Source organism: Lissotriton helveticus, chromosome 1_1, assembly GCF_964261635.1.
Source record: "Lissotriton helveticus chromosome 1_1, aLisHel1.1, whole genome shotgun sequence".
Taxonomy (NCBI): Eukaryota; Metazoa; Chordata; class Amphibia; order Caudata; family Salamandridae; genus Lissotriton; species Lissotriton helveticus.
This window is the reverse complement of record NC_136057.1, coordinates 853,136,537-853,150,561: the sequence shown is the minus strand read 5'-3', so window position 1 is coordinate 853,150,561 and position 14,025 is coordinate 853,136,537. Positions and strand designations below refer to the sequence as shown.

Sequence of the window (14,025 nt, the reverse complement as noted above, 5' to 3'; positions counted from 1 at the left end):
GAGGCCAATAGGAGACCGGCTGATGAGGACCAGGTCATCTGCGTAAAGCAGATTTGAGAGCGTAATATTTCCTAACCGAGGTGCGTGTGATGTAACTGTCTTTAGCTCTTCGGGAAGGTCCGCGAGGAAGAGATTGAACAACGTTGGGGCTAGGACGCAGCCCTGTTTTAGTCCTTTGCTGGTCTTTATTTTTCTCGATAGGTGTGTGCCAGATCCCAGTTTTATTTGGACCCAGGTGTCGGTATGCAACATTTCCAGCTGCTGTAGGAGGGGGCCAGGGATTCCCCATGAGCTCAGCTTCCGCCATAGTTTGTGCCGTTCTACATGGTCGAATGCGGCGCTGTAATCAATGAAGCACACGAACAGGGACCTTTTTGCCGTTTTTGCTGGGTCGAACAATAGGGTTAACGCCATGATGTTTGTTAGGGTACCCTGGCCCATCCGGAAGCCCGTCTGTGTAGCTGGGATGATGTTCTTTTTTGTTGCCCATGTTGTTAGATCCTTCAGGATGAGGCCTGCGTAGTACTTTGCCTCTACGTCTATCAGGGCAATCAGACGGTAGCTGCTTGGATCGATCTTAGCGCCTTTTCATTGTATATTGGGCTTATTATCGAGCCACTCCAAGATGTTGGTATTTTTCCTGTTTCCCTTACTTCGTTGAATACTGGAGTCAATGTAGTGCACCAAAAAGCTGGATCCTGTTTGTATAATATCGGAGGGATCCCGTTTGGTCCTGGGGCCCCCTCAAGTTTTCCCTTCGAGATTTGTTTAAGAATAGTATCTGCTGTTTCCTGAGCCGATAGTTCATTTTCGATTATTCTAGGCTCAACTATCATAGGACTGGCTTCGTCCTCTGCTGGAGTGTGGGGCCCGGTTATTTTCTTTTTGAACGCTTGGTTTGCTTTTTTGGTGAGTGTGACAGTTTTGTCCAATTGGTGGAGAGCTCCCTCTTCCGAATCTACCCCTTCGGCTTTCTTCATTGCGGGGTCGTTTGTGTTAAAGTGAATTGTTAAATAGTTAGCCCAGTCGGATTCCGGTATTTCAGAGTTAACACCGTTGTGGTCTTGCTGTTGAAGCCTGTGGATGGTCTTCCAAAAGCTAGAGCTATTCTTCTGCTTTGAATTATGTAGAATTTTAGCCCATAGTTCTTCGTTCAATTGCCTTTTCCTTTCCCAAGTTTTCTTTTGTAACAATGCTTTTGACCTGCGAAGCTGCAGTTGAATTTCCGTGTTATTTGGATCTTGACGGAGTTGCCCGAGGGTCTTTTTTATTTCAAGCTTGATGTTTTTTGTTTCTGCTGTTGTTACTTTGCCAAGCATGAACCTTGTGGTATTCCCTTTTTGAACTTTCTTCCCTGTGGCATGCTTTTCTCCTAGTGCCGCTGTAAAATCTTCCCAAAGGACAAGGGGGTTGTCGGTTGTATTGGATATTTCCTGTATTATTGTTTTTGCACTGATTGCAAGAGTTTCCATATCCGTGGTCTTGCATCGTAATCGCTTGTAGTTAGCGGTATATTCTGTACACATACTTCTTGTTTCTGCTGCTTCGTTCTTACAGGTCAGGGCTAAGTGAGCTTCTAGCGGCAAATGGTCGCTCTGAGCTCTGTCTCCTATCTTAAATGATTGTAGTTTGTCGTACAGCGGGAGTGTAACTAGCATGAAGTCTAGGTAGGATGAGGCAATTGACGAGTGGTATGTTGGTGCTGGAGGAATATCCTCTTTGAATCGTCCATTGAGAACGCGCAGGTTCAATTGCTCTAGGGATTTTACTAGCTGAGAAGCAGTGTTGCTATGTTTATATCTGGAGGGGATTGATTGAGTTGGGATTTTGCATACTGTATCCATTTCCTGCGTCATGTCGTCAGTTGCCAGTTCACCAAATAGATGGAGGTTAAAATCGCCTGCCAGTAGTATGTTATCCGTTTCCTCATCCTCCATGAGTCTTGTTAACTCTTGGACTAGTTCATTTGACCCAGTCAGCTTATTCTTAGGATGGATATATGTGTTAACTACAAGTAACTGATGGCTTCCTTGGTTGTTATCAGTTGTGAGTGATATTGCCTGTATTGCATTCGGCGGGGTAATATTTATGCTTTATGGTTTGATTTCTCCTATAACTGATATTGACGCGAAGATTACCAGGCCGCCGGAGCAACGGCCGTACTGTGATTCTTTGCGGGCCGGATGTGTCCAGGCTGTGTATCCTTGTAGGGCTATGTCGTTGGGCTCCCATGTTTCCTGGAGGAGAATCAAGTCAAAGGATTGCAAGTAGTTCAGTGTTTCGGGGTCCTCCAGTTTGTCGGCTAGTCCGTTAATGTTCCAACTGCAAATATTGATTTTGTTTTTGAAGGAACCCACAGTTTTGGTGGCTAAAGCTGACTTTGTTTGTCAGTTGGTGTGCTCTGTCTCCTATCTTAAATGATTGTAGTTTGTCGTACAGCGGGAGTGTAACTAGCATGAAGTCTAGGTAGGATGAGGCAATTGACGAGTGGTATGTTGGTGCTGGAGGAATATCCTCTTTGAATCGTCCATTGAGAACGCGCAGGTTCAATTGCTCTAGGGATTTTACTAGCTGAGAAGCAGTGTTGCTATGTTTATATCTGGAGGGGATTGATTGAGTTGGGATTTTGCATACTGTATCCATTTCCTGCGTCATGTCGTCAGTTGCCAGTTCACCAAATAGATGGAGGTTAAAATCGCCTGCCAGTAGTATGTTATCCGTTTCCTCATCCTCCATGAGTCTTGTTAACTCTTGGACTAGTTCATTTGACCCAGTCAGCTTATTCTTAGGATGGATATATGTGTTAACTACAAGTAACTGATGGCTTCCTTGGTTGTTATCAGTTGTGAGTGATATTGCCTGTATTGCATTCGGCGGGGGTAATATTTATGCTTTATGGTTTGATTTCTCCTATAACTGATATTGACGCGAAGATTACCAGGCCGCCGGAGCAACGGCCGTACTGTGATTCTTTGCGGGCCGGATGTGTCCAGGCTGTGTATCCTTGTAGGGCTATGTCGTTGGGCTCCCATGTTTCCTGGAGGAGAATCAAGTCAAAGGATTGCAAGTAGTTCAGTGTTTCGGGGTCCTCCAGTTTGTCGGCTAGTCCGTTAATGTTCCAACTGCAAATATTGATTTTGTTTTTGAAGGAACCCACAGTTTTGGTGGCTAAAGCTGACTTTGTTTGTCAGTTGGTGTCGCTTCCTGTTATTGTGCGAGTTATTGTTTCTTTACAAGGGGCTGTTCGTTGAAGCATTGGGTTTTGCGATTTCGCCAGGTGTTTTTCCTGTCCTGGGGAGTAGCTTCGTGCTCCTTTAAGTATTGACTTAACCAGTGGGGGTCGTTCTTCCTTCCATTCTTCGAGAAGCGGGGTAGGGTAAGCTGGTTTTATTTCTGGTTCAAGCTGGATTCCCCACTGGGAGAAGCTAGATGCATTCTCCATGATTGATTTTGCTACCTCCCTGGTTTTCCACGTGGCCCTTGTTTTCTCGTTCCCTTGTGGGTGTGTTGCTGGATGGAATTCAATTAAAAGCAAGTCCGAGGTGTTTATAGATTTTAATTTATCTATTGAGTTGATTAACTTTAATATATTGCCCCTATTTAGGATGTCTACTCTTCCCTTGGATTTGTATTCGGGAATGAAAAAGATTGTTTCTGTGTCTATTTCCCTTGTGGACAACGTTTTCTGATGGGGCTGTTCCTTGGTTGCGTGTGTTCGCTCTGAGGGTTTGGTGTTCTGTTCGTTTGGTTTGCACTTTGAAATATCCCACTGAGATTGATCGCTAGAATGCTTATCACCGGTGATTGCGATGCATGGAGTCTGAGGGTTTGCTTTAGTAGATGTCGTCTTCGTCTTCTTGCAGGTACACCGTGTTATAGAATTATTCAGTGTCACGTCGTCTTTGGTGGGGTTTGGCTCTTCCCGATCTTCTATTTCTTCCTCCGAATTTATATTCTTTGCCCTTGAGTGGCCATCCGATTGCCCTAGTGCCGGCTCTATTCGATGTCGGCCTGTTGACTCGTTTCTGCTTACTGTCTGTTTTCTCTCTGGTTGGCTTTTTTGGACCAGCGCTGGTGGTAAGGGTTCCTAATCCTTCTATTGACGTTCCAGTTGAGGGCATTGGGGTTTCTGGTTTCAGTGAAGGGGGGTTGTCATTCCTTTGAGGCTCGCCGGTTGCTGGTTGCCCCATGCCTTCCGGTGCTGTGGAATTCCGGTTTTCTCCTTGGCGGTCCTCGTTGACCTTTCTGTTGCGCCCCTTCCTTTTTTGCTTACGACGCGCCCGTGCATTCTGCGGGCTCCCTGGTTCATTAGTTTGTCCTGTTGTGAGAGTGTTCTGAGTGGTCTTTCCTGCTGTGAGGGTGACATTTTGGGTTTGACCCCCCCCGGCGAATTATGTTTTTGCATATCGGCAATTTTTTCTAGAGGTCCTGCCTTTGTTGGAGATGGCTTTGCCGCGTTTGGGTTTAGGTCGGGCCTCTCCAACCTAACTTCCGCTTGGGGGAGTTTTATGGTGTTTAGTTTTATTTCATCCAAAAGGTTGCTCAGCATCGTAGGTAATGATGATAACTTGTCGATTATTAACGAGCAGGTACAGCTAGTTCTGTCTATTTCGGTTAATTTGACTGACTCTTGTCCTATTTTTATGAGTCCGTTCAGGTCTGCCAATTTCCTATCTATCCCCATTGTGGCCTCTGCTAAGCTTTGCAGGACAGATAGTTGTAAGTCCATCTTATCAGATTGGTACTGTAGGGCCGTTGAAGATAGCTGTATTGTATTGAGAAGAGTGATCCAAAAAGTATTGACTGGGTCCGTAGTCCTCTCTGGAGGCGGATGTGGACTTTCTTCACTGATATTGTTTGTGGGCTGCCTGCCGTTATATGCTGTCTCCAGGTCTATCCATTCTTCCGAGGTCAGGAAGGTCATATCCTTAGTTGGTGAGGAAGTTGATATGGAAATTTCATGATCTAGTTTTAGCTCTAGGAAGCCGGAAGTCCTTGTGTTGCTATGAGGCTTTGATTCTATGGTTACGTGGGTGTTTTGAACTTGGTGGTCTTCGGTTTCTCCGATTTTTTCCTCCTCTGGTGCTGCATCTTGAATGGGTAGGGGGTGGGTTGTTATTGCAAGCTGGTAATGCGGGTTGCTTTTGGGGGGCCCTGAGTTCCCGTCGTGCCCTTTTGCTTGGTTGTTCGATACAACGGGTGACTGTGGTGGGCTTGTTAGTTGAATTTCCTCTGAGCATCCCGCTTGTGGAAGTGCCTGGCTGATGCGGCCTTCTTTTGACGGTGTTCTAGTGTGTTGTTGTGCCAGGTTGCCCCTGTTGTCTGCTCCATGTCCAGTTGGGTTTGTTATTTCATTTGGCATTGGTGCCGTGTGTATTTCCGCTGTTGTGTGGCCTGTAGTCGCGGGGCAGGCGTTGGGCTCACTGGCCGGTTGCAGAGGGGATTGGAGACCAGTAATGGAATCATTTGAAGAATAGATTGCGTTCCCTGGGTTTTTTAGGAAATTGAATTTAGTGTAGATTTTTGGCTGAAAGTTGTATTTTGTTTCACTTTGTTTAATTAATTGTTGAATATTTTTTCTTTTGTGACTTCTGCACCGCCCTTGTTTTGGAGATGGGCTACTTTTTGTTTTGTTGTCTCCGGTCTTTTCAGGTGTTGAGGCGGGACTGTCCTCTGCTCCCAGTCTTGGTCCTTCTGCTTGTCCATCAAGTGGGTTGATGCTGGGTCCTTCGTCAGCTCCTTCCAGCGAGGTTTCGTACCCTATTGTGTTTTCAAATGCATTTGTTCCACAGGGGTCAGCTTGGTCTGCTTGGTCAGCTTGGTCGTGCCGGGTGGCACTGGACTTGTTAATGTGCTTGTGTTGTTCCGTTTACGTTTATTAGGCTGAGTCACTGGAGGTCTTCTTTCCCTTCCGGACCTCATGGCGGACCGCCTGCGCCCTGCTCCCTCCGCCGTCAGCTGTCCGGCGAGCCGGTGCCAACCCTCGCTGACCCCACAACAGCGGAACTGCTGAGGAGGGGCACCACTGGCAAGGCTGGCAAGGCTGATAGTGTGCCGCTGCGCTTTGCGGTCACGCCACGTCGCCTCTCGGCCGCTCTTCAGATCGATGCGGTGTTGGAGTTGGCGGTTCCTGCCGTGTGTTTGCTCACGTGCACTCCCCAAGGGTGTAGATGAGTACTTAGCTGTTCTTAGCAGTATGGCAGAATGGCAGCTCAGGGGTTACAGGCAGCGCAAGCGGCACGCCCACCGGCGCGCCGAGCTTCTATGCGACCCCCGCCGCACGGAAAACCACCAAGGCTACCACCAAGTCTACTGAAGTGCTGCCAAATACTGCCACAGGAGACGGCTACCATGGGAGGGGGGAGAGCGAGGAGCGGGTTTGTCCGTGCCCGTGTCCGTGATGCAGCGGCTGAAGTGGCTGGGGCGCAGCACTCTGCCAGGACGCCGCCCTTTTGCCGTTTCTTACTGCTTGCTTGCCGCTCTTCACGCAAGCCGCCACCGCCTGTCCGCTTGCACCGTTTTCGCTATTTCGCCGTGTCGCCGCTTTAGGCCGCTCCCCCCGGCACCTCGGCACTCAGCAGTTCGCCCCCCTCGGGCTCGAAAAGCTGCGGAAAACCTCAGTCTGCCGCTGCGTCCACTGTGTCCGCCTGCCTGGAAGATCAGGGCGAACTGGAATGCCGGCGTCTCCTTCGTCTCGCTAGCGCCACCTCTCGGTCTGCAAAAACACAAAGTTCACTAGCACAAGAAAAGTGTACCGGATACTTCTTGCAGGACCGAGTGCATTGGTCTTCGACCAGTGGCAAACAGCGTTATCAAGTTGTGAAGTATGATACACAGCTCTGAGCCTACAACCGGGAGGATGGCAGCGATGACCGGACTCAGTGAACTTTTAAAGAGGAGTGTCAAGGAAAGAGAAAAAGAAACCAAAAGAAGGAAAGATCCCATCCAACCATTCCCAACTCCTCTGCACTATTATACCTAGCAACCCACACCCTTCAGAAAGATACTTATTAAGGGTCAGGATCAGCTCCTAGCCACCTGATAAGGGCTAAGTGTCCTCCCTGTCGTCTCGGGGGATCAATTGCAATATCTGCAGTTATTTCGGGCAGGTCACCTCTCGGAACTCTACCAATATTATTCCGGATAAAAGTAATCAGGAGAATCAATAATCTGCATCATTGGGAAGGGAAACTTTGTCAACAGCGTCCCATATTTTCAGGGTCAGGGCAGTCACCAGAGATGAATACAAGCCCCGTGTCACGTTTTATAAGGCAGCCGGACCCCACGCCATATATTGGCTCCAGCTATTGCCTGCTCCATAAAGGACCAGTGATACTCAGGGAGCGGGCGGTTCCACTCCATTATGAAGCACACTTGTGAAGACTGGAAATACCGTAGGAGTAGGGGGGGAGTCCTAGGCCTCCATCTGCTTTTGTATGCGTAATTTGTTGGGAGATGCGTTGCTTCTTGCCATTCCAGAGAAAGCGGTTGATTGCAATTTGCAGGTTGCACAAGACAGAATGCGACGGAAGCAATGGTATGGTCCGGAATCTAAAAAGAGTGCTCAGGATTATTGTCATTTTAACTACCACAATGTGCCTGTTCCGAGGCAACCCCCACTGGCTCCACGGGGAGAGTGTCTTATTGGTTTGATCAAGAAGGGGGCCATAGTTAGCTGCCAACGTCTTGGCCTGGTAAGAGCTAGATGAATGCCCAGATACGGTATGGTGTACTTCCCCATCTCAGATAGAAACCGGGCCTGCAGCGCTGTCACATGCGACAAGGCGACTGAGCGGCTCAGAATCTGGGATTTTGGAATATTGACTTTGAACCATGACACCTCACCAAACGCCTACAAATCATCGATCAGTAGCAGGATTATCGGGTTTGCCAGAGACAGGATAATATAAACTGAATATAGGCTGATCGTGTGTCTGTCAGCTCCAAGTTGACACCCTGAGACCCGCAGGTTATCCCGAACTCTCTGTGCCATAGGGTCCATGTATATCAGATTACAGAGAGGGGGCAGCTCTGTCAGGTCACCCGTGCTATAGGAAACCTGGAAAATTACATACCGTTGACCCGTACTGAAACCCTGGTGGTGCTGTAGATACAGCATATCCATTTGATAAATCTATCTCCAAATCCAAACTGGCGGACTGTGCAAGCAGGTATGGCCAGTGGACGTCTTCTCTGCGTCAATGGAAAGTAAGACAGCCTCCTTCTGCGAACGTTGGACAAGATCGGTGGGATGGAGGAGGCGTTTTGTATTATTTCTGCATTGCCTCGGGATGAAGCCGGATTGGTCTGGATTGACCAGGCACAGCATGATGGGATTTAGTTGAGCAGCTAAAATACCTGCAATGATCTTGGCGTCAATATTGAGAAGGGAGATGGCCTGTACGACCCAGTCTCTAGAGTCTTTCAGTAGCTTAAGGATCACCGAGATGGAGTAAAATGTATGTTTGAGTTGCAAAATGCATATTCTGCCCGGTCAAGGCGCTTTAGAAGGAGCCTCTGTCTCCTGCCAGATTCTTGGGGCACCAGCGCGTTTGCAGCTCGACTCCAACTCAGAGACCACCTGTTCCACTTGTTGGTGGTTCTCCAGGCACAGTTGATTCTCGGCAGCTGCGGTAGTGAAAAGTTCTCACCCCAGGACGAGCTTTAATGCCTCCCATACTGAAGAGAGGAGGGCCCCTTCAAGGTCATTATTACGGAGATAGGAAGGGGTTTGGAGCATGACATCCTGCAGTAGCCAGTGTGAAGTAAGGGGTTGAGAAACGTTCAGCCACAAAGTTATAGTGATCGGGGTTCTATGCTCACCTCTCTGACACAGGCTGTGAGGGCCAGAGAAGTAAAAAGTAATCAACGAGGGCGTATGATTTGTGGGCCGCTGAATTATGGGTGTCATCCCTTGAGGAGGGGTGGAGATGCCTCCATATGTCGAAAAGTGCACCGTCTGCTAACCACCTGCGGCCTTTAGCTGTAAAGGCTCCTGTTTGAATAGGAGCGTTGACTAGAGCGATCCAGATCGGGGTCCATCATAAGTTTGAGGTCTCACCCTATCAGGATGGTCGTCCGGGGAAGCAAGGGCTGCCGCAAGTGCGTTAAGGATAAAGGGTTACTGTCGCTCATTTGGCACATATGTGTTAGCCAGAATGAAAGTAAGGGTGCCCTTCTGTAGTCTAACCACAAGCACCCTCCTTTTTATTTCCGTAATCGTGGATAGTAGCTTACCATTGAGTTTCTGGGCAAGAAGAATAGCTACCCCATTCTCATTCACAGGTATGGAGGACTAGTACTACTGGGGGAACAAGCGTAATTGCATTAGGGGCGGTAACTTTGGAAAGCAGGTGAGTCTCCTGTAGCAGGCTTATGTCTCTGCCGGACTGTTCCAGGAGAGAGAGCACTGCTGTGCGTTTAACTGTACTAATTAAGCCTGGCGATGCGCAGTTCATAAGTCATGGGATGGGGACATGTGTAGCGTAAGAGCGCCCTTAACCCAGGGGTCTCAAAGGCAGGACAGCAGGCGCAAGCACGGAGCACTATTAAGACGCAGTCAATGCTGTCTGTGCGGAGAAGTGAAAAGAAAAGAGATGGAATAGTTCCCTGAGAAGTGTAAACTAAGGACACGCGGGTTCTGGTCAGGATGACCCTCCGGCTACTGGGCCTGATGGCCTCTTGCATCCTGCTAATGGATCTTGCCAGATGGCATATGTGGGCTCTGCTGTGGGACCTGAAGTTCCAATGGGCACATCATCGGGCCAACCTGTCTGACCACGTCCAGATCTCTAGAGCACTGCACGACAATTACAGTGGTGGCTCACATATCGCGATTGGGTCAAAGGCAGATCCCTCTCCCTTGCCCAACCGGAGCACACAGTGGTGACAGACGCGTCCCTTTTGGGGTGGGGCGGCAACATGGGAGAGGTGGAGTCAGAGGCCTCTGGTCTCCAGTGGAGACCCAACTCCATATCAATCTTCTGGAGCTTCGGGCGATCCGACTTGCACTGAAGGCATTCCTTCCCTCTGTCGTGGGGAGGGTAGTGCGGGTGTTCACCGACAGTACCACTGCCATGTGGTACTGCCACAAACAGGACGGGGTGGGGTCGTGGACCCTATGTCAGGAGGCTCTGCGCCTCCGGACATGGCTGGAACATCAGGGCATGTCCCTGGTGGCTCAACACCTGGTTGGTTCTCTGAACGTCAGGGCAGACTAACTCAGCCGTCGGTGCATGATCGATCACGAATGGCGTCTGCACTCGAACGTGGCACAAGGTCTCTTCAGCAGTGGGGACAGCCTTGGTTAGATCTATTCGCCACCAATTTCCAAGGCGGCAGTCGCTAGGCAACGCTTTTCGTCACAAGTGGAGTTGCGGTCTACTATACGCCTTTCTGCCTATACCACTTCTACCTAGAGTGCTGAAGAAGATCAAGTGTGACCGGGCCAAGTTATTATTGGGGCTCCAGATTGGGCTCAAAGAGTATGGTATCCCGAGCTACTCAGTATGGCGATCGATCCCCCGCTCTGCTTGCCTCTTCAGGAGGAGCTTCTGTTGCAGCAGCAGGGGAGGGTTCTCCACCCGAACCTGTCCAGACTCCACCTCCTTGCGTGGAGATTGAGCGGCGGCAGTTGACGTCTTTCGACCTGCCTCCCGAAGTCTGTGATGTTATCTTGGCAACCAGGCGTTTCCTTCACTAAAATGGTATAAGCCTGCAGGTGGACTAAATTTGTGGCATGTTGCACGGCAAAGGCTATGGATCCCCTTTCTGCCCCTCTTTAAGAGGTCCTTCTAATTCTTCTCTCTTTGGCCCAGAAGGGCTCTGCTCTGGGCACGATCAAGGGCTATCTAGCGGCCATTTCAGCCTTTTTTCGGCTACCGAATCAGCCTTCCCTTTTCAAGTCCCCTGTTGTAAATAGATTCTTGAAAGGCATTACGCACATGTTCCCTCCTGTCCCTTTTGTGATGCCTCAGTGGGACTTGAACCTAGTTCTGACTTATCTGATGTGTGCTCCTTTTGAGCCACTTCACAACTGTCGTCTTCGTCTTCTCACTCTAAAGACTGCTTTCCTGGTTGCCATCACCTCTGCCAGAAGAGTGAGTGAGCTCCAGGCTCTTTCTTCTAAACCTCATTTTCTCTCGGTCCATCTGGACAAAGTTGTTCTAAGGACTTGTCCATCCTTTCTGCCAAAGGTTGCCACTGCCTTTCACATCGGGCAGACCATTATAACGTGCGCTCTCTATCTGAACCACACAAAACAGTTCCGGGTGGATGACCAGCTCTTTGTTGGCTACATGGGCGCCAAGAAAGGTCGGGCAGTGAACAAGCGGACCATCTCTCTGTGCATTAAGTCTTGTTATTCTTTGGCTAAAAAGGAACCTCCGGTGGGGCTATGCGCCCATTCCATCAGGGCAAAGGCAGCCACTACTGCTTTGGGACTGGGAGTCCCCTTGCATGGCATCTGTCAGACAGCTACGCGGACTTCGCTGCACACGTTTACCAAGCATTACTGCCTGGACAGCCAAGTCCGGAGAGATGGCTTCTTTGGCCGTTCTGTTCTCCTGGACTTTCTGGTGTGATCTTTATTCGCAGACCCACCACCGGGATTGGTATTGCTGGGGTATCTATTCTAAGGTAAGGAATCTATCACTACGCGTTTCTTTCAGATGCACAAGTTACTTACCTTCAGTAACGATATATCTGTAAGAAACATTAGTAGTGATAGATTCCTTACCGCCCCACCCATCTTCCCCGTTCTGCGAACTGTTTTCTAGGGTTAAGGTCATACCTTTCAGGGCCCTAGTTTCATGGCACCGGTGGTCAATTTCTTGCATGGCTCTGCGTTCCTGCCGCGGAAAGTCGTGTACAGAACTAATGTCAGCGCGTCTAAGTAGCTCCAGCGACATCATTTCGACGCCAATGACTCACGCGGAGCCGCACAATGACGCCTACCGACACGCAGGGGTACTGCTGACGAAAACTTTCTGGATCCAGTCTGACACCTGGGGGTAATTCTAAGGTAAGGAATCTATCACTATGTGTTTCTTACAGATATTTTGTTACCGAAGGTAAGTGACTTGTGCTTCTAGTATCATCTGTCAGTGTCTCACTACATTTTAAAACGCAGGGTTTATACATGTACATCCTACTAATACTGTGTTCCTTTCACAGGTATTTACAAGTGGGTTTGAGAGAAGTCTCATTTTACGGTTTAGTGAAGGGATGTTTTCCATGAAGCAGTTTGAAAAAGTAAGTGATTTTGAGTAATTTTCCTTGGAAAGAAAAATGTGCACTTGTACTAATTATTTTTCCCCGTTCATGTTCAAACATCTTTATAGTGATTACATTTTCAAACAAGTGCTTCTGCATTAGTGGAAAGTACCGTCAAGTCAAGAGGGCCTTTTCTAAATTATGACTTCGGTGCTTGGGTCATCACAACATACTGCTCACCCCATCAATCAATCAATCAATCATTTGTAAAGCGCACTACATACCCGCGAGGGTCTCAAGGCGCTGGGGGGTGGGGCACTACTGATCGAACAGCCAGGTCTTGAGTATCCTCCTGAAGGTCAGCAGGTCTTGGGTCTGTCGTAGGCTCAGTGGGAGGGTGTTCCATGTCTGGGTGGCGAGGTGGGGGAAGGATCTCCCACCGGTGGTTGTTCTTCAGGAGCGCGGGACGGTGGGGACTGAGAGGTCTGCCGAGCATAGCTGGTGGTTGGGGATGTAGAAGGAGAGACGTCTGTTGAGGTAGGCTGGGCCGGTCTTTTGGAGTGCCTTGTGTGCGTGGGTGAGGAGCTTGAAGGATATCCTCTTGTTGACGTGGAGCCAGTGCGGGTTTCTGAGGTGGGGGGTGATGTGGCCGTGGCGTGGTACGTTGGGGGATCAGTCGTACCGAGGCGTTATTGATGCGACCCCCTACTCATCTCAACTGTACCCTGTCCTCACCTCGGTCTCTCCCAACCACACATCAGTCACACTCCAACAGCACTTCAAACCCATGTTAATCAAACTTCATCTCTACCTCATTTGAATCTAATCATACCTAACTTCAGCCTTACCCTTCTGCACCTCAATGCCAACTCAACCTCTCCTCATTATTAATCACAACTGTACCATGCCACATCCTCCGCTTCTTACCTCCATCTCAGTCTCACTACAGTTCACACTTTATCCTCCTCACCTCATTTCTGCTCATCCTTAGCCGAGCACAACCTCAATCAGACAATTTACAACCAGCTCAGTAATTTGCCACGTGGATTTAACCCGTCTATATGGCTGTACCTGGATGGAAAATGGAAAATAATTCATTAGAAAGCTACCCTGTACCACCTCCTGGACATTTTGAGGAAAAGTTCTCAGCCGTCAGAGAGTGAGCACAGCATGCTGACCAAACACAGATTGTGGTGGTGGATGGTGACCAGAGTGGTCAGACCAACTTGGCCGACATAGCACCATATTTTGACTCTCCGTCTTGTCCAGTGTAGGATCTTTTTGTAGAGTGTTGCTGTCCACAGGTTGAGAAAACTTCATTTCATTTTATTTTCTAGTAAATTTGTGTTTGAGAGCTGCAATTGTATAAATCATTATGGCTGTCATAATTGTGGCTTTGTCTTCATTTGTTACCAGTGAGAACAAACTCCATATCTAGTCTGATAGCCTCTAAATTGAAATGTACGTAGTCTGAGATGGATACATTCTATCTGAAGCATGAGAATCTGTACTAGTAGGCAGGAAAACTCAGACAATATTGAGATACATGTAACAAGTCTGAAACAAGAAGCCAAAATTCTTGGAGTGAACCATCGCCAAGTTCCATCTGCTGAGAGTACTTTCTTCAAATGTAAACTTTTTATACTTGCGGGTGTCCACTGTTTTTGGTGTGTAGGGAATGCTGGACTGAGAACATCATCAGATTATATATATATTTCTTGGCAAGTGCTGAGGACATGCCTACAAGTCTCATTTTTACTAGGCAAAAATATCTATATATATCTATATCAAATCTATATGTCAAATTATTGC

At 48.5% G+C, this 14,025-nt stretch overlaps 1 protein-coding gene across 2 annotated transcripts in view; it reads left to right on the top strand.

The window, feature by feature from the left end:
* The window catches only part of UTP20 (UTP20 small subunit processome component), a 1,109,880-nt gene that overhangs the window by 196,649 nt on the left and 899,206 nt on the right, over positions 1–14,025 (top strand). For both annotated transcript variants that reach the window (XM_078675325.1, XM_078675316.1), the window contains exon 11: positions 12,175–12,252. In XM_078675325.1, coding sequence (XP_078531451.1) covers positions 12,175–12,252 — 78 coding nt within the window. The remainder of the gene's footprint in view (positions 1–12,174; positions 12,253–14,025) is intronic.